General features: G+C 39.0%; 1 protein-coding gene across 1 annotated transcript in view; it reads right to left on the bottom strand.

The window, feature by feature from the left end:
- Positions 1–25185, bottom strand: part of SLC5A12 (solute carrier family 5 member 12) — a 46556-nt gene extending 21371 nt beyond the window's left edge. The window contains exons 1-8 of the mRNA XM_065944477.1: positions 24526–25185; positions 16306–16371; positions 15022–15073; positions 13343–13410; positions 8253–8407; positions 7992–8132; positions 2679–2808; positions 971–1059 (exon numbers count right to left, since the gene is read on the bottom strand). Coding sequence (XP_065800549.1) covers positions 971–1059; positions 2679–2808; positions 7992–8132; positions 8253–8407; positions 13343–13410; positions 15022–15073; positions 16306–16371; positions 24526–24864 — 1040 coding nt within the window. The 5' untranslated portion in view covers positions 24865–25185. The remainder of the gene's footprint in view (positions 1–970; positions 1060–2678; positions 2809–7991; positions 8133–8252; positions 8408–13342; positions 13411–15021; positions 15074–16305; positions 16372–24525) is intronic.
- Between the last annotated feature and the right edge of the window lie 2702 nt (positions 25186–27887).

Raw genomic sequence — 27887 nt, 5'->3', positions numbered from 1 at the left:
CCATTCCTTAAACTCCAGCTCTTCTCATTGATCCTGAACTGTTTCATGCAGATTATGTCCTTGGGGCTTTGGTATTTGCCCTCCTCGCTGCCTGCAAAAATTCCTGTTTGTGATCTTCACACCCTTAAGATCTCAACGCAAATGTCATACACTTAAATAGAAGTTCACTAAAGACCCTCTCAGAAACAGAGCTCCCAAACCTAACCTCTCTCTAGCTATCACTCTGTCATTTTCTTTATACTATTTGTCAGCATCAAACAATATCTTGTTTTTTGTTACTGTTGTTTAGTTATATATTGTCCATCTCCCATGTTTACTAGAATGCAAACTCTACTTAAGGGCAACATTTAGGCCAATCTTGTCTGCAGCATCCCCATCACCAGCTGTGCCTGGCATAGTATGGGCCTTTTAATATACCTGTCAGAGTAAACGTGTGAATAATTTTGAATTTAGAACAATGTCTACATTTTGGAAATGGATGATCTTAGCTACCTGAGTGTGTTATTGAAGGTGTAGAGAATGGATTGCAAAAGAGAGATCTGGAAGAACATACTGCAGTTGAATGAGAAATGCCAGCAAACAGAGCTGCCTTGTGGGCAAGTGATGTGAACCCATGGGGGCTGTGAGCTCCAGAAGAAGCTGAGAAAATAAACAGAGAGATCTAGTGCAAGGGCAGGCCTAGGTTTACATACCACATCTGCAGTTTACTCTCTTACCATGGGTAAGTTATCTACCTTGCTGAATCTGTTTCCTTATCTGTCAGCTGAAGATAATGAGTATTTTCCGTCTCATATAATGTATGACAACTAATGAGCAGATACATATAAAGCATTCAGCAGGCAGCTGATACACAGTGAGGACTCAGTAATTCTGGTGGTGAGTACCACTAACACTCTTGTCATCCTTGTTGCTTTGTTATTGCCATCTTCCTTATCAGAACACTATTGACACGTGTTATCAATACACTAACCTCAAAGTTCCGCTGAAGGCACAAGCCACAAACAGTCCTGGAAGTCCAGGCATCGTGGAAAATAACTCCATGACGAAGTATGGCATCAGCTGAAGAAGAGGCAAGACGAGATGAAACAGGTGAGTGGTCTCATCAGCGGTGTTTGAAATGTGGGACTGCGGGGGCTTCCTGTGTGGCGCTAGTGGTAAAGAATCTGCCTGCCAGTGCAGGAGATGTAAGAGAGACAACTTCCATCCCTGGGGTGGGAAGGTCCTCTGGAGGACGAAATAGTACATCACTTCAGTGATGTACGATTTTAGCTGCAAGAATCCCATGGACAGAGGAAACTGGTGGGTGACAGTCCATGGGGTCATAAATAGTCGGGCAAGACTAAGCATCTGAGTATGTATTGTAGCTTTTTAGCAAAAGGAGGTGGGGAAAAAAGAAAGTAATAATAAAGGAGTTTTCATTGACTTTGGTTTTAAATGCCAGCAAATGAAGTTATTATCCATCCAATTTCCATGGATGGATTTCCAATTTCCCACTCCAGCTGAAGGGTAGGAGAAGGGGTAGGAAGGGGACAGTCATATTAGGAAAACCCATTGTGTGAACTTTAGAATGTTCAGAAATGTTTAATATTTTTTAATGTTTTCAATGTGGGCCATTTTCTTGCCTGTTTACCTTAATGATAGAAACCAAGCTTTAAAAACAAGTGCTTACTGTTTATAATAGCCAGGACATGGAAGCAACCTAGATGCCCATCAGCAGATGAATGGATAAGGAAGCTGTGGTACATATACACCATGGAATATTACTCAGCCGTTAAAAAGAATTCATTTGAATCAGTTCTAATGAGATGGATGAAACTGGAGCCCATTATACAGAGTGAAGTAAGCCAGAAAGATAAAGAACATTACAGTATACTAATACATATATATGGAATTTAGAAAGATGGTAATGATAACCCTATATGCAAAACAGAAAAAGAGACACAGAAGTACAGAACAGACTTTTGAACTCCGTGGGAGAACGTGAGGGTGGGATGTTTTGAAAGAACAGCATGTATATTATCTATGGTGAAACAGACCACCAGCCCAGGTGGGATGCATGAGTCAAGTGCTCGGGCCTGGTGCACTGGGAAGACCCTGAGGAGTCGGGTGGAGAGGGAGGTGGGAGGGGGGATCGGGATGGGGAATACGTGTAACTCTATGGCTGATTCATGTCAATGTATGACAAAACCCACTGAAATGTTGTGAAGTGATTGGCCTCCAACTAATAAAATAATATTAAAAAAAAAAAAAAAGAAGAGGTGGCAAGAATATACAGAACTGTACAAAGGGGATCTTCATGATCCAGCTAAGCATGATGGTGTGACACTCACCTAAAAAGAAAAAAAATAAATAAATAAAAGAGTGAGTACATTAAAAAAAAAAAAAAAGTGCTTAAAACAGGTCTTCAGGGAATCTAGGTATTATGGTTCTACTCTGGAGCCAGATTTGTGGGAGAGGAGCTCCCACAAGACACAGTGGGACAGTTTAACATGTAGGAGGAGAGAGTGAGGACTATAGATCCTGGTCTGTGACAATATCATCCAAGAGGAGAGGAAAGAAATCAAATCGTGGGGTTTGGGAAATAGCTAGAGGTGCAGGTGGAAAAAGAGAAAGGCTCAACATTATCTAGTGATGGCCAGAAACATGCTCATTTCAGCTGGCCCCAAGGGAGCACATACCTGGTCTGGTGCTGAGATGATGCCCGAAGTCCAAGGATCACAGTCTTTGAAGTGAGAGTACATGGTTAAACCAGAAAAGACCGCACATAGCAGAATGATCCAGAGACCCAGCAAGTTGAAGTACAAGGCTCTAGAAAAGAACACATGGTAGACTCCATGTCATGCCACAGTAGGGTGAGGTTGCCAACTACAATTTGGCACTTGCCAATTTGGCACTTGCTATTGCATTAAATCATGAGCTGCTGCAGCTGCTGATTTTCATCACTCCCTGAAAGGAGTTTAAGTTGGAAGGCAGAAATGATGCACTCTGTGTTCAGGAAAAAACTGGCAGGACAGGTCTTCAGATAGTTAGATATTTTAAGGAGCTAATTTTATGAACTCAATTTTTATATCTCCTTGTATCTAGAAAAGCATTAAAATTCTTCATGGTGATGACTGTTCCTAGTGACTAGCAAAAGCTTCACAAGACTAGTTAGAAACCTTCTGGAAAAACATGTGCTTGACTGCATGTATTTTTTCTTCACCAAAATCACAAATGCACTGACCCTTCCCTCTGCCTCACTGGAGCAGTTTCTCAGAGCTATCTGAGGTGCTATCTTCTGGGCTTCAGTTCTCATTTTTTGCTCCAAATAAAATTTAACTTGCATCTGTCACTTTGTGCATTTTTCTGTCAACAAGGTTATTACCAAAGAATCAAGACAAAATTTGGAGGGCCTTTTTGCTATAAAATAAAATTCTATAGCCTTCAGAAATCTATATATTCTGATATCAAGTCACTATGTTACACACCTGAAATGAATATAATATTATGCCCATCCTAAGTCACTTCAGTCGTGTCCGACTCTTTGAAACCCTATGGACTGTAGCCCACCAGGCTCCTCTGTCCATGGGATTCTCCAGGCAAGAACACTGGAGTGGGTTACCATGTCCTCTTCCAGATGATCTTCCCAACCCAGGGATTGAATCTGCATCTCCTGTGGCTCCTGCATTGCAGGCAGATTTTTTCCCACTGATCCACCGGGGAAGCCCCATAATATTATGTCGATTATATTGAAATTTTAAAAAATCATTACATTTTGTATTTTTTCATTTTTATTTGGGAATGTTACATTTTTAGACTGATTATGAACTTTGAACGAGGTAGATTTTATATGGGTTTTTGAATTCGAGAGTTTTTCTGTAAAACTTCTGAAATTGAGAGGTTTTCTGCAAAGCCTCAAATTTGGGGTCAGGTCTAATTCCTTGGGTGAAATTTCATGTATCAATCACTCATATTATATAACTTCAAATAATTTCCCCTCTCTCAATTCATGAAACTGTCAAAAAGCCAACTTATGTTTTAATATCTTTTTTCCCCCCAGAGAGATAATGAGATAAATGTAGAAGTAGACACATTTTGGCAATATTCACTTTAGGGATTAAATCAGATGAAATTTAAAGTTCAGTTTTTTTAAAAGGCAATATAAAGTATGAAAAACCTAAAGTCACTTTCCCTATTTCTTTGGAGCAATTCTTTTTTATTCTTTTAAATTCTACAAAATTCTGCTTAAGTTCAGTTTGAGTGTATTTGTAGTATCCTATGGCTATTTTGTATTCATACTGTCCTTTGAAAGTCAAAATATTACACATTTTCTAAATCTCAGGTGTGGCGCCATATACCCAAGACATAGGTGTAAGGCCTTGTGCTGAGGCCACGACGTGGAGCCTGCACCAAGGTCAACTCTGGAACCGACTAGGCGCCACAGCAGCCATTGCCATGAGCCCTCCTAATCTAAATCAGCCAACTCCCTGACCCCATATTTGGTAAAAGTACCCACTCTATTACCCAACCTATAGCACCCTAACCAATAATCTAATGCCACCCTTCCAGCAGGAGTTTTCTTTGACTTGAAGCTCTAAAAATTGGCTACTGGCCACAAAAACCTCAGCTCTCCCTTGAGCCATCCCACTGTTCCAACAGTGTCTTCTGCTCTAAGAAACTATTCTCCTCTCATTCTGCCTCATGTCTGGAAGTTCTTTTCCAATTTGCCCAAGACTATGACATCAGAGAAGACTTGAAACTTGGCTGGTCTCATACTGGATCTAGATGTGTGTGTGTGTGCTCAGTCATGTCTGACTCTTTGTGGTCCCATGGACTGTAGCCAGGCTCTTCTGTCCATGGGATTCTCCAGGCAAGAATACTGGAATCGGCTGTCATGTTCTTTTCTAGGGGACCTTGCTGACCCAGGGATTGAACCCCTGTGTTTCCTGCATCGTTAGCAATAGGTGGGCGAATTCCTTACCTCTGCACCACCTGGGAAGCCCATTTCTTTCATTAGAGTTATACTTTAACTCCCTACAAGGCTAATTCTCCTATTTGCAACCTAAGCCATTTAATTGATTCATTCAGAAAATACTTATTAGGAATCACTATGTACCAGGTTCTTCTAGGTACTGAGGACATAGCAATGGGAAACCCAGAAGTCATTGGAGGCAGGTAATAATCACCAAAGCAAAATAGATAAAGTGTTTTTATATATGATAAGAGATATAAAGAAAATAAACAAAGGCAATGAGAATGGAACATAAGCGACTGCATGTGGATGTGCTCATCTTAGCTGGGAGATGAGTGGTGGTGGGAAGGGACCTGATAACCTGCACCAGCTTCTCCTGCCCTCACAGCACTAACTCCCGCCAGCAGTCCTGAAATGTAAATGGAAGTCTAGAAACAAGAGTCCAAGGAAGTTTCCAGGGAGCACATCTAAGATGACTCAGTAAGTGATACTATTCCTAGGTGTGAAGAAGATCTAGCTTAAGATGAAGTTGTCTTTAGTAAGTAATCAGAATTCTGACCATGCAATTAAGTGCATTTATAATGGGTCATTTTTAGTTTTCACTTATGGCCACATTCAATATGAACTTTCTGGATGTATTTTCACCTACCAATGATGCATAGGTTTAGCCCTGATGAACTGTTTTAATCACATCAGGCCCTCAGATAATTGAATGGAAGCGGTACTTGTGATCAACATTCTGTACAGCCTTCTAGGGCAGAGTCTGCTGGCAGCTGGCTCTGAGTGGTATTCAGGTGCCCCAGTGGTGGCCCTGATGCTCCAGCTGTGTGACAAATGAGGGTCCCAGTAGATCCCTGCTCTAGCAATCTCCCCTCCAGCTGTGTGCACTTTAACTGTACTGACCACTTGGGCTGAGTTCTCACTCCTGGATGGTATCAGTTAAATCAGCTTAGATTCTTACAGGTAAATATTTTCTAAAGGCAGTTTTTATTTTTTCATCTTTCCTTATTCTAACAAAATTCCTGTCATAGTTCTGGTCCCTCCATGGGAGTGGGGATGGGTCAAACCAAGAATGGCAATCTTAAATGCTTAGGAAATTATACATATTTCTTCCTTTATGAGTATCTCTCCTTTTCTGACAGTTTTCATAGGCATCAAATACTAATGTAACAACTTCCAAGAAACTATTATGAATGGGTTGCTTAATTTAAACCAGTCCACTAAATGAGACTGAAAGATATACAAACACAAGTACACTTGCAGGAGTATACACACACACTCCTGCACACACACACACTCCTGCACACACGTGCACACACACTCCTGCACACACACGCATGTGCACACACGCTTCTGCACACACACACGTGTGCACACACTCCTGCACACACACATGCATGCACACACACACTCCTGCACACACACACAGATACACATTCACTTCTGCACACACATACTCCTGCACACACACACTCCTACACACACACACACTCCTACACACACACACACTCCTACACGCACACACACATTCCTACACACACACACTCCTACACACACACTCCTACACATACACACATACAACTCCTACACACACACATGCACACACACACAAATTCCTATGTATATATGTATCAATTTATATGTTTAGACACTCACATATATAAGCATAACCTTCTTGAAGCATTGCTTTGTTAAATAAGTAAGAAATAGTTAATAAGCACAAAGCATCATTCTTGGGCTTGTGGGGAATATGATGAAAAAAGTACATTTTCTAACTTTTAGGTATTATTATAGTAAAAGGAAGAAATTGGTCATGTTCACAAGAATAAATAGTATAACACAAGCACATAAGACCAAAAAAACCCTTGCTCTAACAGAGAATTATTGTTTATTTCACCTAAGGATTCTTCCCCTATCAGATCTCCTCTAGTTTATTTTAATACAGAATTTTAAATAAATTCTAATTTTATATGAATCTTAAGATCAAAATTACGTTTGATCTTGAATATATTTTAAGCAATTCAACTATCTGATAAAGTGATGATCACATGTGTAGAGAGTTTGATATTATTTATTGTAATAAGATATGAAATGATAGAATAGTAAACAACACATTCACTTCTTCCTTCTGAGGGTATGTGAACTATATAAGTAATATATTCCCTTTTGTAATTCAAGTCACAAAATGTTGAACCATGTCCATTTACTTGTATCTTTTATTCCATCTAAATAAGAAACTATGCACTTAAAGTCTTTATGATCAGCTGTGGAAATATTTATAGAGACTGTTTCTCACTCCAAAAGAAGTTAAGGGCATCCTGACAAGTCTGCAGAGGCTGGAAATTTGGATAGCAGCAAGGAGGATGAAATGCCTATTTTCAATGCAATTCTAGCTTATTTATTCCAGCTTTGCAAAGAAAAACAACTGTGTATAACTTCATTTGGTCTCCACTCTCGAGAGTGGGATGACTTGCATGGTTTAAAAAAGGCTTAACAAGTTGTGACTCTGTGGTGTTCTTCAGAGTAAGCAACCTGGTAAGACTGGTGACTGATTATCCTGGCAGGAGTTGGAGCCACTAAAGTCCTGTTATGACTGCCTCATTATCTTGTGTTTCATTCTTTTAACCTCCTTGGAAACTTTTATGGTAAATCCATCAAAATAAAGATGCTAGTTGAACAGACCACATGGTGAATGGAAATGGTGATGAGAACCAACTCATCACCGAAACTGTAGGTAAGACATATGTGCTCCTTATCTTTGCATTGTCTCCCACAGCACCTAATTTAACCTAGTAATTTCTAAAAAAAAAAGAAAGCAGCAAGTGATAGTGATCAAAGGCAAACAAAGAAAAGTTCAAATCCCAGCCCTGCCACTTCCTCATGGAGAAGGGACTAGTCATGCCTGCCTCAAAAATTATTGAAAGGGTTAAACGAATCTTCACTTCTTCCTCTCTTTTACACACATATATACACACTCAAAGCATATAAATACCCAAGAAGGGCAGAGAAGAAAACATAAAATTGTTTATTAGTAACTTACAGCTTGGCATGCTTTTCTGTTTTGCAAGAGATGCATCGCTGGATGGTCGACTGATTAACTCCATAGATCCCAAGCCATGTAAAGGTTCCTCCCACTGAGATTGTCCAAAAAGTGTGCCTCCTGAGAGGATCTACATCAAAGCTATGAAGCAGAGAGAAATGACTGAACAAACACATTCCTTTGATACTCAAATATTATTTTAGGTGATGAGGTCATACAGCTAAATCTTTATAAAACAAGAAAAAGTAGCATTGGACATACTCAAATATATATAGTCGAGATCCATTTTCTGCTTGTTCTAATACACTGTGTAATCCACCAGCATGGTTTGATCCTTGAATGAGAACCGTTAAGAAGCCCACAATCATGACAACCATCTGAAATGCATCGGTCCACACTACTGCTTTTAATCCTCCCTGAAATGAAGAGAATGGATGTGAGTTCTTAAAGTGAAGACTCAAACTTTTCCATTTCTGCACAACCTCTTTGCTATCTGCTAGACATCTTTCTGTCTTTTCCCTCCCTTTCTCCCTTCCTTTCATTCTTTCCTTCTTCCTTCCTTTCATGGTCAATGAACACCTTTTATGTGCCAAGTTTATTTAGGATAATCACCTGGGTCTGGTTTGTACAACTTGAGATTTATTTTTGTAAATTTAGTGATAGTGAATAAATTTGGGGAAATTGAGATGATAGGCTACTGGAAAAAAAAGGAAAGAACTAGGAAGGAATGATAGATTCCATACATTCATGGAGAAAAGAGTTTTAGGAGCTGGAGGAAGATCAAATAGTGAGATGAGCAACCAAAGTGTCAGGAGGGTGAATCTAACAGTCGATTTCAGGAAAGGGTGATTAAGCAAGTGGTTAGAGCAGTAGAGCAGTTGTTATCAAATCTGGATCCTCTTTAGAGTCACTTGGGGAATTTGAAAGCACACAAACAAAAAAGCAATGTCTGAGCCCCATTCCCAGGAGTTCAGAATAAGTTGAGGTCCGGATTGGGACAGTTCTAAGTGTTTCTGAAAGCCCCCCAGGTGACTCCAATGTACAATTCTAGTTGGAACTATGTGGGCAAGAAGAAAGGAGGAAAGAAAGAAGCTTCTGGAGAATCTTTTAGGACCATGGCAAAGGTGGAATGCACAAACTAGGAAAGATTAAATGAAGTGATATATTTTTAAAAGTTCTTTGAAAATGAATAAGCACTATGAGAATGAAAGAATGTGATATTTTTAACGCTGAAAAATAGAATTATTATCCTCAGTTACTCCTCCAGAGTGTCAAGAACTTCTATGAAAAGATGACAGGCTTCTTCATCTTTATCTTGAGAAGAAAGAAGACATTGGATTACATCATTCTTGTGTAATTAAAATTAAAATGAGTTTAAAAAATAGACATAAAAGTCCCTTCCAGATGCATTGTATTTGCATATTCTGTTCAATTTCTGATTGGAGGGATATTCAATCTCTTACTTACTCCTCCCAAGTAGTGGTATTTTTATTTTCTTTAAAGACGATAAAACCCTTCCAAATCCAAATCAAAACATCAGATGTTGGTGATACAAAGACCAATGCCAAAGACATCCTTTCAGAGGCTATTTGGCATGGGTTATGCAAAAGTATGTATATACCTGAATGTGAGCTAGACCTGGGGCAAGATAATAAACCACTTTATCAAATGTGCATCAAAAGGCAGACTATAGCTAGCATGAAAATTTCTCTGATTTTTATGACTCCTTCATATAGCAAGAAACACACCCATCCACACACCACTCATATATAATCCTGATTGTATCTTGAGTGTCACTTAGGTATTTAATCAGTCTGTATTGTTTTGTGTTGCCGACTGTTTACCTCACTAGATTGCAAACTCCTGGATTGCAGGAATTATTTCTTCTCATTTATAAAATCTCTTTCACTGTCCACTGATTATCTTAGCTATGCTATACATCCATGAGATTATCAGAGTAAAGAGACTGCAATATGAGCAAGTGTTAGGTGGATGAGTCATTATTTTGGTGAGACATTGAAAACTGCAGCCTGGCCAGAGAGGATGGAACAGAGGTGTGGTGAGGAGAGATCAAATTGGGCGGACTGACTCACAGACTGAAAGATTTTCAACGCTAGTCTAAGAAGCTTAGACCTTATCCTGTGAACAATGGGAAGCAAAGAGAGCATTAGGCCAGTCAAGTGGCATGAAGAGATGCATGTGTGAAGAAGATTAGGCTGACAGAGGTATGCAGGCTGGAGGGAAGCACTGAAATCAATTAAGAGGTAGTACATTTAGCTCATTTTTGTTTATTGTGATTTTTAAAATATTCAGACTTGTTTCTGACACCTTTTTGTTATTTGTTCTACTTTTTCTATATATATATTTTTCCTTTTGCTTAAATCAGTTGAGGGTTATTTTTTTCCACTTTAATTCCCTTCTTCTACTTTGACTGTTTTATTTAAATGGGTCCCCTTGAAATTGTGCCATGAATTTTTCATTTAAAGTCTAAATTTTTAAAATGTCTTACTCTCCAACAATTCAAGGATTAAAACATCTTTAAATCTAAGTACTCTCTCCCTGATTTACATGTTATTGATGTCTAAATGAAATTATTCTTTTTCTTAATCCTTAAATTATGTATAATGGCAACCCACTCCAGTATTTTTGCCTGGAGAATCCCATGGACAGAGGAGCCTGGCACGCTACAGTCCACAGGCTCACAAAGAGTCGGACATGACTGAGCAACTTCACTTTCACTTTTTCACTATTGTTATTACATTTTAATATTGTAAATTATATTATTTAACATTATATAAATTATACCACACTATAAAATTATTATATATATTATAAACACATATTTATATATTAATATTATAGTAATATTAATTAATTAATATGTTAATTAATATATTAATGATATAATAATGTTATATTATATTAATACATATAAATAAATTATATAAAATTATTATCATTAAGCATCAAAAATTGTTTGACTAGACTTACTAAATGTTCATTATTATATTTTTGTCATTTTTGCCATCAAAATCTAGAGAATTTTATTTCTTCCCACAATACTACCTTTAGGTTATTCTCTGGGGAAGATATGCTAATGGTAATTTCTCTTAGTTCTTGACAGTTGATAGTTTTGCTGAAAGATAGTTTTGCTGAATACACAATTATAATTGACAATTGTTTCTTTCAATGCTTTGAAGATACTGTTTCACTGCTCTGGCTTCCATTACTGTTGCTAAGAAGTCTGCCTTTTGTGTCCCTGGCAACGCATCTAGTTATCTTCCTACAGGCAAATACTTCGAAGTCACTAATCTGTTACATATGGCCAGACATGTACAAAGTAGAAGCCCATTTTTAATTTAGGTAGGAGATGTGTGTATGGTCAGTCGTGTCTAACTTTTTGCAGCCTCATGGAGTGTAGCCCTCCAGGCTCCCCTGTCCTGGAATTTTCTGGGCGAGACTATTGGAATGGGTTGCCATTTCCTTCTCCAGGGGATCTTCTCAACCCAGGGATGGAACCTGAGTCTCCTGCTTGGTAGGTGGACGCTTCACCACTGTATCACCTGGGAAGTCCAGGATGAGAGAGTTAGATAGCATCACCATTTCAATGGACATGAATTTGAGCAAACTCCAGGAAATAGTGACGGAAAAGGGAGCCTGCTGTGCTGTACTCTATAGATTCGCAAAGAGTTAGACATGACTTAGGGACTGAACAACAACAAAAGGAGATGTGTGTCTGGAACAGAAATATGGTAGTAAGAAAGGAATGGAAAAAAAATAAGATGAAACTTTGTAGTGCAAAGAAAAGATGGGATTTACAAGTATGAAAAAAGAGACAACAGCATTTTAAAATTTTATATTATCATAACATATGTTAAAAAGAGTAGGTGATATGCACACAAGGACAAAATGCATGGACAGTATGCTATATCAAAATGCTATATGATAATATATCAATTACTTTATTTTTTTCTATAAAGGGGGAAAGACAGACAGTCGGGAAGAAAGATCCAACTATCTGGGAACAACTGCCATATTCTTAACTAGTTACTTATAGGTTCATATATAGGACCAATACAAGGAGATCCAACCAGTACATCCTAAGGAAATCAGTCCTGAATATGCATTGGGAGGACTGATGTTGAAGCTGAAACTCCAATACTTTGGCCACCTGATGCAAAGAACTGACTCATCAGAAAAGACCCTGATGCTGGGAAAGATTGAAGGCAGGAGGAGAAGGGGATGACAGAGGATGAGATGGTTGCATGGCATCATTGACTCAACGGACATGAGTTTGAGTAAACTCCGGGGGTTGGTGATGTACAGGGAGGCCTGGTATGCTGGAGTCCATGGGGTCGCAAACAGTCAGTCACGACTGAGAGACTGAACTGAATGATAGTACCAGTAGGGCTTCCCTGGTGGCTCAGATGATAAAGAATCTGTCTGCAATGCAGACTCGGGTTCCATCCCTGGGCCGGGATGATCCCCTGGAGGAGGGCGTGGCAACCCGCTCTAGTAGTCTTGCCTAGAGAATCTCATGGACAGTGGAGCCTGGCAGGCTACAGTTCATGGGGTCACAGAGTCGGGCACGACTGTAGTGACTTAGCAAGCGTGATATCAAAGACTCAGAAGAATAATGATTCCTATTATAGGGCATGACAGATAATAGGTGTTAAATGAATATTTGTTGAACTAAACTAATTGTAACAATTTCATAAATATAATTTCCAACACCACCCAAGTTCTTTGGTTAAAGCTAAGCATGTATAAAGCCAAATGTTAAATGTAATCCAAGCTTATCCATCAATAAGAGACAAAATCAAGGTGTGGAATCCTTAAGTTTACAAAATACCAGACATCCTTGTTGTTCATTGGTACATTTTTTTATTCCTTAACCAGTAGTCAACGAAGTACTGGCTGGTCAAAAAGTTTGTTCAACTTTTCCATAAGATGTTACAGAAAAATCCAAATTACCTTTTTGGCCAACCCAGTATAAATGTTACCTAAGGCTTATAATTACTGTTAATGAGCACATTTTTTTTTTTCCTCAGTAGTTGCATATGGCCACCTAACCTTCAAGCAGGGAGATATTTTTGTCATTATATCTTCTTTTACTCATGGCTCTCTCAAACGAGCCCAGAGCTCAAATTCTACTAATGGTTGATTTGAAAAAGGATTTTAAATAAAACAACAGTACCTTCCTCAGAAAACTGTTACAGATAAAGCAGAATATTTCTATTTAATTGAGAAATAGCAATTTCTGCTATACTTAGATGCCTTGTTGTTGGAAATTTGCCCTTATCTCATACTAGGAGGTAGCACTAAATACTTTTTCACAGCTAGATACATACCAGGGTACAGTAGAATGTGCAAACGGTTCCTGTTGCAATCACAGAGCCCCAGAGATCAAACCCAGTCACTATGAAAGGAGAAAAAATATTGAAAGAAGTTCCTTTAAGGACAGTAAAAGAACAAATTTTATGAGGAAAAAGTCACAATATTCTTGTCTGTATTCTTTTTGGGCAAACGGAAATCAAATTAGAGGTGATAAAATAAAATTAAATTTTATCACGTCTGATAGAGATTATTTTATTAATTATTATAATTGAACCCAGTCCATGGGACTTCCCCGGTGGTTCAGCAGTAAAGAGTCCACCTACAGTGCAGGAGACACAGGAGACATGGATTCCATCCCTGGGTTGGGGAGATGCTCTGGAAGAGGGCATGGCAACCCACTCCAGTATTCTTGCCTGGAGAGTCCCAAGGACAGAGGAGCCTGGTGGGCTACAGTCCATAGGGTTGCCGAGTTAGACACGACTAAAACGACTGAGAAGCAGCAACCCAGTCCATAATTTTCATGTAATGTTATAAGCCAAATTTTTTCTCTTAAGATTCTGGAGTTCCCAATCTCTGTACCAATTGTTTGTTTGTTTGTTTGTTTTTCTTTAAAAAGTTAGTCCAATCTCTGCACCAAACATTTCATTATTTGTTTGCTTTTGTTAACAAAGTCTGCATACTTTGAAACCACCTCAACAATGACTGTGAATAAATATTTTTCAGTATAAGCATATAGCACAATTAAATTGAATATTGAGGACTTCTAATATTATAGATATCATTATGAAATTTCTTTTGCTTTTGGTTTTTCTTTCCTTTGTCCCCCCTGGGATTCTATTCTTTCAACAAGGTCAAGTGTAAATCTTAAAATAATTACTACAATCACCTTTTATGCATGTATTCAGAGTATCCTCTTCATGAGATTACTTAGAAAGGGTCATATGTTATAGATGACCTTATTTAGGTTGTGTGTATACAATACAAAACTGTCAATTTATGGTTACCAAAAGGGAAAGAGAGGGAGTAGGGATAAACAGTAGCTCAGATGGTAAAGAATCTTCCTGCAATGCAGGAGACCCAGGTTTGATCCTTGGGTTGGGAAGATCCCCTGGAGAAGGGAATGGCAATCCATTCCAGTATTCTTGACCAAAGAATCCCATGGATAGAGGAGCCTGATGAGCTACAGTCCATGGGGTCGCAAAGAGTAGGACATGACTGAGGGACTAACACACACACACAGGATTTCTAATACTACTTCTAAATTATTATACATGAAAAAGATAAACAACAAAGATTTAGCACAGGGAACCATATCCTATATCTTGTAATAACCTATAATGGAAAATAACTTGAAAAATATGCATATAACTGAATAACTTTAATGTTACACCTGGATCTAATACAATATTGTAAATCAACCAAACCTCAAAAAAATTTGTCATTAATTCAGTGATTAGAAAACAAACAACAATCAAATTGGATGTCTGAAACCATGTGGACAAAGTCAAGTAACTAGTTATTCGCATTATTTTCAATGTTCAATTTTTAGAGCTTTATGTTGTGACAACTAGAGTAATTCATAGTATTCTAACCACAGGAATGTCTTCCCAACAAGATTTTGTGCATATATTTCTCAAGGTAACAATGCGGGTATAAAAATGGTGGAAAGCCTAAGACAGCGTGGCTAGCTCACCTTGATTGAGGGCCAGAGCAGGAGCGTACACCACCACTCCCGTGTAGAGAATCTGGTGGAGAGACAAGACTCAGGTGAACGGTGAGGTGAGAAGAGTGACATGGAAAGGAAGCCTTCCTAAAAATTTCCTTACGGCCGTAGCGCTCCATTTCCTTCCACTTGTTCCAAACATTTCATTCCCTCACACTCTTGTTTTGAAGTCCTTGACAACTGTAACTAATTTGCAAAAGGGATAATAAGCATGACACAGAGGAAGGCTCTTGGACTTTTAAAATGGCTGTGAATTTTGAGATTCTATGGCTACGGCTGTTGTATTTCTGACGAACTTGAAAACAGGGTTTTCAAGTTGACTCACCCTTCTACAGCCCCGTCATACACATTTCACCGTGACACAAACACATCTTAGCAGTGTGCTGAAACATGGACTTTAGAGTGGAGCTGGAATAATCTATGAGGAGAGTACCTTGCAGGGAAAACTAGCGACTGGGCGACTTCCGTTATGAACATATCTTCAAACTCCCAAAACTGGAGGCCACTGCACTGATAGAAGTGGGTCTGGTCCCATGTAGTAGAAATGAAATTTCACCATTTAGAGATCCATGTGAGAGTTTTAAAAGGCAAATAACCATGGACAGGTTAGGGAGCATTGTTTGCCCCGTTTTCTTGCTATTAAATCCTTCAGTCACTGATGGAAGTTTTAATTTAGAAAACGGGAGAAGGTTATCTTCTAGCAGAAAATTCTTGGTGAGTCATTGAAATGCATCAAAGCTATCCCACGGGCAGCTGTGGGCAACAAGAGGATACCCTAGAACCAAGGAGGTAGAAGAAGAGTCCAAAAGGGGATGTGGGAGTATTGGTTTGAGAGTATAATTTTAAGCTAATTTTCAGAAACTAACTCATTTCTGCATTGAACCAGAAACAAGTATTTCTGGTTCAACACAGCTAAACTAGCACACACACACACAAAATCAGTTACCAGACCATTTCATATAAAAGCAACTTGTACCAGTTAAATAAGAGTTCACAATAAATTTAAGAAAATGCTTTTTTGCCCCCTTGGTGGTTTATGATATGTATTTGTTATTATTCATACAGACACATGAAGTATATGAAATGTGGAAATTGCTCTATAAAATCACATATTTTGAAAGTGCTATCCTTGGAAGACAGTAGCTTCTTCTTAGTGTTGAATCTTTCCTTTAACTGTGTTAATTGCTTCTTGAAATAAACAAACCCATTCTTGCCACCCCAGGACCCACCTCTGCAGCAGTCCTTCCTCCTTACCGTTTGCACGACGTAGATGACTGTGGCTGCATAGCGAACTGGTTTGTTGAATCGTAGTTGTAAGTACTAGAAAGAACAGAGAGAAGGACATGCAAAGAATCAGCAAGTTTTATTTAAGGGCTGCTAAGAAGGTTTGCTTTTTCTTGGCATTTCTCTGAGTTTAATGCTTAGCTTTATAACACGATTTTACCCTATTTGAACTTGAAAGAAAGGGAAACAAATTTGGATGGTTTAAGGTCAAAGATGTATTCAGTTCAGTTCAGTTCATTTCAGTTCAGTCGCTCAGTCAGGTCCGACTCTTTGTGACCCCATGAACCGCAGTACGCCAGGCCTCCCTGTCCATCACAAACTCCCAGAGTTTACTCAAACTCATGTCCATCTAGTTGGTGATGCCATCCAACCATCTCATCCTCTGTCATCCCCTTCTCCTCCTGCCCTCAATCTTTTCCAGCATTAGGGCTTTTTCAAATGAGTCAACTCTTCACATCAGATGGCCAAAGTATTGGAGTTTCAGCTTCAACATCAGTCCTTCCAATGAACACCCAGGATTGATCTCCTTTAGGATGGACTGGTTGGATCTCCTTGCAGTCCAAGGGACTCTCAGGAGTCTTTTCCAATGCCACAGTTCAAAAGCATCAATTCTTCTGTGCTCAGCCTTCTTTATAGTCCAACTCTCACATCCGTACATGACCACTGGAAAAACCACAGCCTTGACTAGATGGACGGCACACGAGCGCGATGGAGAGGACCTACCCCGCGTCCAAGGTGAGGAGCAGTGGCTGCACTTTGTTGGAGCAGCTGTGAAGAGATACCTCACGTCCAATGTAAGAGAAACCCAAGTAAGACGGTAGTCACTGAGAGAGGGCATCAGAGGGCAGACAGAATGAAACCACAATCACAGACAACTAGCCAATCGGATCACATGGACCACAGCCTTGTCTAACTCAACGAAAAGATGTATTAAAGCTCCGTTTTTGCTCAAACTTCACATGATGGTCAGAGAAAATAAATACTTTAAATTTTTTTTTAATTATTATTCTTTCAGTTAAAAGGTCTCTGGCTCTCTCCCCAGGGCTCTTCCTACTAGATGTACTAAAGCCATTATTTCCTTTTCTAGTCGCACTGACCCCAGATTCAGCACAGGCCTTCCTTACCTCTTGCCCAGATCAATGCAGTAACCCCCTATCTGAGCTCTCTAAGCTCTCTCCAAATCATGCCCACCCATTCCACCAACCACACACCTGCCACATCGATTCTCCTAAAACAGAACACTGGTCATATCACACTTTTACTCAAAGGTTTCAGTGATTCTCTATCACTAACAAAACAAATGCACATCCAGGCTTTCCATTCTAAACCCTCTACTATCTGATCCACACCCTTCCCCTCTCAACATCAGTAGCCCTCACCTGATTTACTGTGTACATAAAATCACTGTGAATTGTTCAGCCAGCATGCTTTGTACCCTGCAGATTTCTCTTCTGTATAGGAAGATTTTTCAGTGTAAGAGAGCCTCCCCCAACCCTCAAAATTCACCGATTATTAGTCATCTTTCAAAAACAAGAGCCTGGTCATCATTCTTGTTCCTACTCATACTTTCCCCTCCGAGCTCTTAAGGGAATTATACTAAACTTCTTTAGCACTTGATCACCAGTTACCTTGTATTTCAGAATTGGATTCACATATTTTATAGGCTTCCCAGGTGGCACAGTGGTAGAGAATCCACCTGCCAATACAGCAGATGCAAGAGATGTGGGTTCAATCCCTGGGCTGGGAAGATCTCTAGAATAGGAAATGGCAACCCACTTCAATATCCTTGCCTGGAAAATCCCATGGACAGAGGAGCCCGACTGACTACAGTCCATGGGTTGCAAAGAGTTGGACTTGATTGAGCATGCATGCGTGCACACATCACATATTTTACAGTATTCATTTCCTATAGCCACTGTAACAAACTATCACAAATTTGGTGACTTTAAACAACAGAAATGTGTTCTCTCACAGTTCTGGAAGTTAGCAATTCAAAATCAATTTCACTGCACCAAAATCAAGGTGTTGGCTGGGTTTTGCTCCCTCTGGAGGTCTTGGGGAAGAATCTATTTCTTGCCTCTTAGGAGCTTTTGGTGGCTGCAGGCATTCCTTAACTTCTAACTTCATCACTCCAGTTTCTGCCTCTGTGGTTGCATTGCTTTCTCTTTGTCTGACAAGTGTTCCTCTGCCTCCCACTTATAAATATGATTGTACTTAAGGCCTGCCTGGTTAAATCAAGATAATCACTCTATCTCAAGATTCTTAATTTAATCAAACTTGCAAGGGTCTCTTTTTTAAAACCATAAAAGGTAATAGTTACAGATTCCTGACATCAGGATGTTTATTACCCCTTTTGGAGAGCGGTGGTAGTACTTTAGTTGCTAAATTGTGTCTGATTCTTTGTGACACCATGGATTGTAGCCTGCCAGGCTCCTTGGTTCATGGGATTTCCCAGGCAAGAATACTGCAGTGGGTTGCTATTTGTTCCTCCAGGGAATATTCCAGACCCAAGGATAGAATCTGTATCTTCTGCTTAGCAGGTGGCTTCTTTATCACTGAGCACTGGGAAGACCACTTTTGGAAGGAGGTGAACGCATCTTCCAGTCTGCCATTTATTTTCCCTGCTGCGTGTAAGCAGTGTCCAATTTTTTCATTTTATCTTCATCTTTCATGTATTCATTTAACAAATATTTATCCATTGTCTTCCATATTGCATTCTGACCTACAATGATATTGAACTACAATAATGATACAATATTATATACTTTATGACCCAAAGGACTTTACAGATGAGAGGAGGAGACTACTAAATTTATAACAGTAAAGTTACAGTGATGGTATGTACTAGAAGAAAAGCTACAGGGAGCTGTGAACATACTAACTAGATGTATCTGATTTACTGTTGGGGGTCAACAAAAGTATCCCTGAATTCCTAGAATTCCTACTCTAGAAAGCACTAGTATTTGTATTCCAGTGCATAATAAACATGCATTGAATGAACAAAAATGTTAAAAGTAGCAAACGGTTTGAGCATTTAATATCTTAGTAGTAATACTTGGTAGTAATTTTTAATTGGTAATAGTTATCTAATTTAAGAAAAATCATTTTGATTAACCCAGGAATTAGCTACTCCTTTTTCCTAGAAATGATACATAAGTAAGAGTTGTTTTGATGCCTTAAGATGGAACCTTCTTTAAAGCCCTAGAATAGACTCCTCTTGGCAGAATTGTCACTGGATTTCACACTAATCCACATCTCCCAATTTACCTGCTCAACCCTTCCCCCAAGGAAAGAACTGCCTTATTTTCAGCCCATCTTTCTTCAGACGATGTATTCAGTACACTGTGAGTCAGGTGGGTGTGTGAATGAGGGCACCATGTACAAGGAAAATATTTTTAAAGAAATAAAGAAGTCACTGAGGAAGGATCCGAGAGTCTCAGCTATCACAGAATTAAAAAAAAAAAAAAGAACAAAACTTTTACGTTGAGGACAACTTAGGTTCAGATTACATGTCCTTGGAAAGATTAGATTATTAGATTATTGCACTAAACCATGGCTCCTTCTTTCTAAAATTGACACTTGTATGACCTAACAACACAGTGGGTGATAGCACCAAGTGCAGGGACAGGAATCTATGGGATCTTCGTGACCGTAGTGGTTGTTGTGGGTGTGACCCTGTAGTTTATTGCCACTCTCTGTCCCAGTACACCTTGATGGCATCTAACTGTTCTGTGATTATCTGCTTGAGGGCTTTATTTCAGCCCTTGCCCAGGACAGACTAGAACTGCTGAAAGCCAATGATAAAAGAAAGTTGGACTCAAAAAATCCCAGTAATTTCATTTCAGGGAGGCCAACCCTGATATGTGACCTAAACTGTCTCCCTGAGCTCCCCAGTGAGATGGAACCTCAGTTGCTCATGATTAACAACCTGCTCAAAAACATTGGCTTTTTTTTCCATGTCTTACTTGCCACTGGCCTACTGATAGTTTAATAAAATCATTTCCCCCCAAAATTACTTGCATACAACTCCTTGTCTCAGGATTTGCTTCTGGGCAAATGCAATTTAGGACGGTGATATTTCTATTAATAACAAATATGATTCAAGTGGAGACTGCAGAATTGCTTGTGTGATAAGCTATACCTTCTTGTTGACAGAGATTCTTCTCCCATAACATTAAGAGTCAAGGATAGCCTACTGTAAGATGAGATCAAATCTGGTATGCTATTATACAAGTTGTCCCATCTGAGTTTGCCTAGACCAATGAGCCAAAGCACTAGCTGATGCAGTCACATAGACAGCCCCAAGTTAGACCGGAAGAAGAACCTGACTGTCTTATTAGACCTTCTTGAGCTCAGATCAGATTACTGATTCACTGAATTGTGAACAGATATAATTGTTGTTTTAAGAAATTTATTTTGGGGTGGTGTGTTACACAGCAAGAGATAACCGACATAAAAAGCAATGTCAGAAGTTGAGAAATGTAACAAAATCCAAAATATATGATATTGTCTGGATAGCATATGAAGTCTAGGAAAGCAAACAGGAAATTGTTACTGAAAAATGGAGACAGGCTAAGGAAACTGCTATAGGAATCTAGAAAAAGTCATTGGTTTTAACATCCAACTAGTTTAGTTCCTCTAAATTCATTCAATTTGGTCAAACTAGAGAGACAGTATTAACAACAAAAAAAAGAAAAAAATTATATATATATGAAGTAAGGCTCCTTGAATTCTAATTTGAGCTTTGCCTCTATCTCACTCCATAATAAGAGACTATTCAAACTGCATAATTTTCCATCTGAAAGATTGTATTGACTCACTTACTCATCCAGTGGTCATCTTTGCTAGATGTATAGCTTTGCAAGCAAGCATGTTCAGTTGCTCAGTTGTGTCTGACTCTTTGCAACCCCATGGACTGAGGCTCACCAGGCTCCTTTGTCCAAGGAATTTTCCGGGCAAGAATACTGGGTACAGTCAAAAGTAAAAATGGAAGTTCAGCAGAAAAGTTGCACACATCATACTTGTTTCTAAAAATAGCACAGGTAATATTTATCGTCATGGATTATTTTCAAAACCCCAAACCTGATCTAGCCATACTCTTTTCCATCTCAGGAAATAACAAGTCTACTTTTCATGTGGATTCAAGCCCAAGTAACATGAAGCCATCCTTGACTCCTCTTTTTGTCTCACTCCCCACATGCAATTCATAGAAAATCCTGGCCTCTCCTACCCCCACTTTCAGAATTCCACTTGTGTCATCCCCTCTGTCTCCACACTAATACTGTCAGCTCTTGCCTAGATTATAGCAGTAGCCTCCTAACTAGACCCCCTGCTTCAGCAATAATATCCTGCTAGAGGAGTACTCTTGAAATACAAGTCACTCTCCTACTCAAACATTATAATGACCTATCTCACTGAGTAAAAACCAATCTTTAAAATGGTCCAAAAAAGTCTCATGACAGTGGTTCAAACCCTATCACACACTAACCATCCATTTTACAACAAACATTTTGTCACAATATTTATTATACTGAAATGATACTCAATAATGATATTTTATACCTACACATCTAATTTCTCAACTTTTAACTGTAATTACTAAAATGCCACAAATGTAATATAAAGAAGTAAAAGGAAAGCAATTTAGAAATAAAGAGCATATAATCTATAATGCTTAGAAAACACCATGGAAGAAGACATAGAGAAGTAGTAGCCTTGGCATTATAATGAAAAATCTGGATTAGAGATAAGTAAGTATTTCAGAAACTATTTAGTTTAAGAAGTGCAAGAAAGGACTTCCCAGGTGGTCCAGTGGCTGGGAATCCACTTTCTAATACAGGGAACACGAGTTTAATCCCACATGCTGCGGAGCAACTAAACCTGTTGGCCAGCCCATGTGTCACAATGCAGACCTAGTGCAGTGCCCCCCCCCCCAAAAAAATAGGAATAACAAGTTTGTGCTTTAAATTAAAAAAAGAAGAAGAAGACTAAGAAAAATGAGAAAGTAGGTAGCCCACAGCTAGTACTAAGGGTAAATTATAACAGACTGGATCTATTAATGTTTGATAACAGAAAGAAGAAAATAACTCTAACTGCAGTGGAGACAACATGGTGAGACTAATTATAAACTGTCCAAGTGGAGATAATAAAAATGCATGCTACTGCAAATGAGCTGAGCCTGATTTACAACTTGAGGGTGAGAACAATTCCTTATGCTTTGACATGGAGAGAATAGTGACAAAGTAGCCCAGATTCATAGATTAGTCTTGAAATCTCTCTGCATATTAAAGCATTTAAATCAGTTGGTCATTGCCAGCCCCAAAAGTCCTTGGCTTAAAAACTAAGGACTTAATATTTCTCACAGTTTTTAGGATTGGGTGAGCGATTGCTCTACTTGTTAGCCCAAGGCTCTCATGGGGCTGCAGTCAATGGGAAGATAAGCTGAGGGAGAAAGTCCAAAATGGTCCCACTCACAAGTCTGCTGATTGGTGCTGACTGCTAACCAGCCTGCCTCTGTTCTCCTCTATGTGCCCATTCCTCCTCCAGAAGTGAGACCAGCTAGATCTGATTCCTGACATAGCTGTATCAGGACAGCATTCCAAGAAGGCAGAGGCAGAAACTGTAAGCTCACGAGACTTCGGCTCCAAATTCACACATCACTTCTGCTACATTCTATTGGCCAAAGCAAGTCACAAGGCCATCCCAGATTCAAGAGGTGGGGAAATAAACTCTCCCCTCTTAATCCTTTCTACTTTAAAAGACTTGGTAAGAATATCCATGGTTAGGTAGCAAGAAATGGAGGATGAACAAATAAACATAAATTAAAGCCTCTACAGTGAGACTACAAATTTGGGGACAATAGCAATGAGAACAATAATTATAATAATATAAATTCTTCCTCTATACTTACCATTTGCCAGGCTCTGTTAAGAGTATTGCATATAATAACTCATTTACTCCTCACAGACATTCCTTAAGATAGACCCTTTTATTATTCTTATTTTATGTGTGTTAAAATCAGATACAGAGAAGATGAGTCATTTCCCCAAAGCTATGCAGCTAGTTAAGTGGCAGAGCTAGTAGTCAAAACCAAGTAACTCTGGACTGTTTTGAGTCTAGAGCTTATGCCTTTATCTCATATGCCACACTGCCAGTGCTTTCCTCTCTCTCTTTTAAACTTTTTATTTTATATCAGAGTATAACCAACTAACGATGTTGTGATAGTTTGAGGTGAACAGCAAAGGGACTCAGCCATACACATATACGTATCCATTCTCCCCAAACTCCCCTCCCCTCCAGGCTGCCACATAACATTGAGCAGGGTCCCCTCTGCTGTACAGATGGTTATCCATTTAAAATATAGCAGTGTGTACATGTTGATCCCAAACTCTCTAATTATCCCTTCTGCCCCTGTTCCCCACCCCTGACACTGCTAATTCTTACAAAGAAAGAAGCAATTCCAAAATATATACTTTACACAATCTGAGTTTCTTTGTATCAGGGTACTACAATTTAAAAAATACATAAAGGGCAAATGTATTTTGGTAAATAGGGTAAATTTTGGTAAAAAGGGTAAATTAAATTTAACTAAATCCCTGTGTGTCCTCTATCTGTATGGTCTCAAATCTCCTCAGTTACATATTTGCAACTGGTTTAAGTAACTGAACCACTTTACTAAAAGTGCACAATCTGCTGTACAATCTTAATTCATCTGTCTGTATCTCGGTTTTCTCAGCCAAAAAGTGACAATACACAATGTTCTTTGTGCTTTTCAGAATAAAATAAAACAAGTAACAAGGTCAGTTCTCTTTCACTGAGAACCTCCTGTGAGTTAGGCAGTGCTTTAGATGTTTACCAACAAATCTCGTTCAATCATTGAAACAGCCTCAGAGCTTGACTTTGTTACTTTCACTCTACAGACAGAAGGTGTAGATGTCTGTGGCTGTCTCTGCATACAGGTATGTCCGTGTCCAAAGCTTAAGCTTTCCCCAATAACACTGTAATAATTTCTCGCTGTGATGCGTAATTATCCTGCAAATAAGTGTTTTTCAACCACCATATGTTATCATTAAGACATAATACACATAAGATGTGTACTGGAGGGAAAAAGCAAGCATAAAAAAGGCTGTTCAAGTGGAGAGGAAACAGCAACTCTTCCCAAAGTAAAAAAGAAGCAAGTAGTTGTTTTACCTCGTACGTGCTGGTGATGCCAGATCTGTAGAACACAGGGAGAAAGAGCTCTGATGTTAGGATAATGACCAATGCATACGTGATGAAGAAGAGGACATAGGATGCTCCAAAGCGGTAGACGTCAGCTGGGGTCCCCAGGACAGTGACGGCAGACATGAAGCTGGCTGTCAGGGATAATGCCACTGGGCCAAAACTCATTTGCCGTCCACCGATCAGAAACTCCCTCGAAGTTGTCTTTTTTCTCTCCTTAATTGCATAGAACACCCCAATTCCAGAGGAAATGATAAAGAGGGCTGCAAAGACAACATAATCCCAAACTGCAAAGTTCTTCACCTCCATGCTGAGAAGTATAGGCACCAGAGAGTTGCTCTCAAACTGTCTTTCCAAAAGCAAAGCTCAGTACAGTATATGCTTTGCTGTGAGAGGAGGCTGAGGTTGTGTTAAGAGAATGATGACCAGAGGCACTTGGGTAGCAACTTCAGACACCAAGTTGTACCTGGGAAGGATCTCAGAGGTTGACAGCAAAGAGGATTCTGGGAGTGGTATGGGCATCAACAAGAGAAGAACTTGAAATCTGACCCTGGCCTGGAGCTCTCTGTTCCTTTGCTAAAGCATATGCTGCAGAGAAGGAATTCAGATGTATTCTGAAATTAATAACCACCGGGGGTGAAATGCACTTGCCAGATAACATGTTCTTTAATCTCAGAGGTTTTCTTTTAACTTAAGGTTAAATATTACTGGGAAACATAGGAGTGATTCAAGTTCACCACCTCAGCATTTTTAATGAGTTAAACAGAATCTGTAAAATGCCAACACAACCATCACTTGGTGTCTTTCTTCCGAGGAAGGGAGAGTAAAGGTGTGTACTTGTGACTTCCTGAGGCAGTGGGTGTGGAGAAAAAGGAGCAAAGAACAAGGAGTCAGGAGACCTTTGCTCAAGTTGGTGCAAATTTAAGTGAGCTGTGATATTGTTGATGAATTATTTAAACTCTTAGAGCTTCAGCTGGAACGTGGAATGATAACACCTTATAGAGTTATGGTGAATCTTTAAGTGCTCAGACTTTCTGACTCCCTTTTTCTGATCTGTAAATAACTATTACATGTGCTTATAGCCAAGCAACTAGGAACATAATAGTTGACTCTTTCTTGACTCTAGGCTTCAGAAAATAAACTTACCAATAATTGAAACATTGCCTATAGTTCTCAACTTTTTCTTCTTTGTCTCTCCACTGTTTTTCCAGCTCACAATACTTGTGCACAGAGTTTAAGTTAAGACCAGGACAAATAAGAGAAAGAAGAATCCAGTTATAGATTATTTTTTCTGTGTGCATTAAAATTATTTTTATTACTCCTTTTTTTTGCTTTTTTATTTTTTAAATTTTATATTGGAAGTTTTGTTGATGAACAATGTTGTGTTAGTTTCAGGTGTACATCAAAGTGATTCAGTTATATATATGCATGCATCTATTCTTTTTCAAATTATTTTTCCATTTAGGTTATTACAGAGAATTGGGCAGAGTTCCCTGTGCTATAGACTAGGTCCTTGTTTGCTGTCCATTTTAAATATATCAGTGTGTACATGTCCATCCCAAACTCCCAATCTATTGCTCCTTCTGCCTTCCCCCTGGCAGCCACAAGCTCATTTTCTAAGTCTGTAAGTATGTTTCTGCTCTGGACAGAAAAGGAAAAAATAAATAAAACAAAAAGGAATCTCCACACTGTTCTCCATAACGGCTGTACTAGTTTGCATTCCCACCAACAGTGTAAGAGGGTTCCCTTTTCTCCACACCCTCTCCAGCATTTATTGCTTGTAGACTTTTGGATAGCAGCCATTCTGACTGCCGTGTAACGGTACCTCATTGAGGTTTTGATTTGCATTTCTCTGATAATGAGTGATGTTGAGCATCTTTTCATGTGTTTGTTAGCCATCTGTATGTCTTCTTTGGAGAGATGTCTGTTTAGATCTTTGGCCCATTTTTTGATTGGGTCATTTGTTTTTCTGGAATTGAGCTGCAGGAGTTGCTTGTATATTTTTGAGATTAATCCCTTGTCTGTTTCTTCATTTGCTATTATTTTCTCCCATTCTGAAGGCTGTCTTTTCACCTTGTTTATAGTTTCCTTTGTAGTGCAAAAGCTTTTCAGTTTCATTAGGTCCCATTTGGTTATTTTTGCCTTTATTTCCAATATTCTGGGAGGTGGGTCATAGAGGATTCTGCTGTGATTCATGTCGGAGAGTGTTTTGCCTATGTTCTCCTCTAGAAGTTTTATAGTTTCTGGTCTTACATTTAGATCTTTAATCCATTTTGAGTTTATTTTTGTGTATGGTGTTAGAAAGTGTTCTAGTTTCATTCTTTTACAAGTGGTTGACCAGTTTTCCCAGCACCACTTGTTAAAGAGGTTGTCTTTTTTCCTTTGTATATTCTTGCCTCCTTTGTTGAAGATAAGGTGTCCGTAGGTACGTGGATTTATCTCTGGGCTTTCTATTCTGTTCCATTGATCTATATTTCTGTCTTTGTGCCAGTACCATACTGTCTTGATGACTGTGGCTTTGTAGTATAGTCTTAAGTCAGGCAGGTTGATTCCTCCAGTTCCATTCTTCTTTCTCAAGATTGCCATATGACCGAGCAATCCCACTCCTGGGCATACACACCGAGGAAACCGGATCTGAAAGAGATATGTGTACCCCACTGTTCATTGCAGCACTGTTTATAATAGCCAGGACATGGAAGCAACCTAGATGCCCATCAGCAGACAAATGGATAAGGAAGCTGTGGTACATATACACCATGGAATATTACTCAGTCATTAAAAAGAATTCATTTGAATCAGTTCTAATGAGATGGATGAAACTGGAGCCCATTATGCAGAATGAAGTTAGCCAGAAAGATAAAGACCAATACAGTATACTAATGCATATATATGGAATTTTAAAAGATGGTAATGATAACCCTATATGCAAAACAGAAAAAGAGACACAGATGTATAGAACATACTTTTAGACTCTGTGGGAGAAGGGGAGGGTGGGATGTTCTGAGAGAATAACATTGAAACAAATATACTATCAAGGGTGAAACAGATCACCAGCCCAGGTTGGATGCATGAGACAAGTGCTCAGGGCTGGTGCACTGGGAAGACCCAGAGGGATGGGATGGAGAGTGAGGTGGGAGGGGGGATCAGGATGGGGAACACATGTAAATCCATTGCTGATTCATGCCAATATGTGGCAAAAACCAGTACAATAAAAAAAATTAAAAAAAAAAACACAAACAAAACAATAAGAACACACAGAATTGGAGAAAATACTTGTAAATGATGCAACAAATAAGGGATTAGCCTCCAAAATTGCAAACAACACATGCTAC

The sequence above is a fragment of the Muntiacus reevesi genome, chromosome 9, assembly GCF_963930625.1.
Source record: "Muntiacus reevesi chromosome 9, mMunRee1.1, whole genome shotgun sequence".
NCBI classification, from domain to species: Eukaryota; Metazoa; Chordata; class Mammalia; order Artiodactyla; family Cervidae; genus Muntiacus; species Muntiacus reevesi.
The sequence above is the reverse complement of the archived record's forward strand: the minus strand, read 5'-3'. Positions and strand labels throughout refer to the sequence as shown.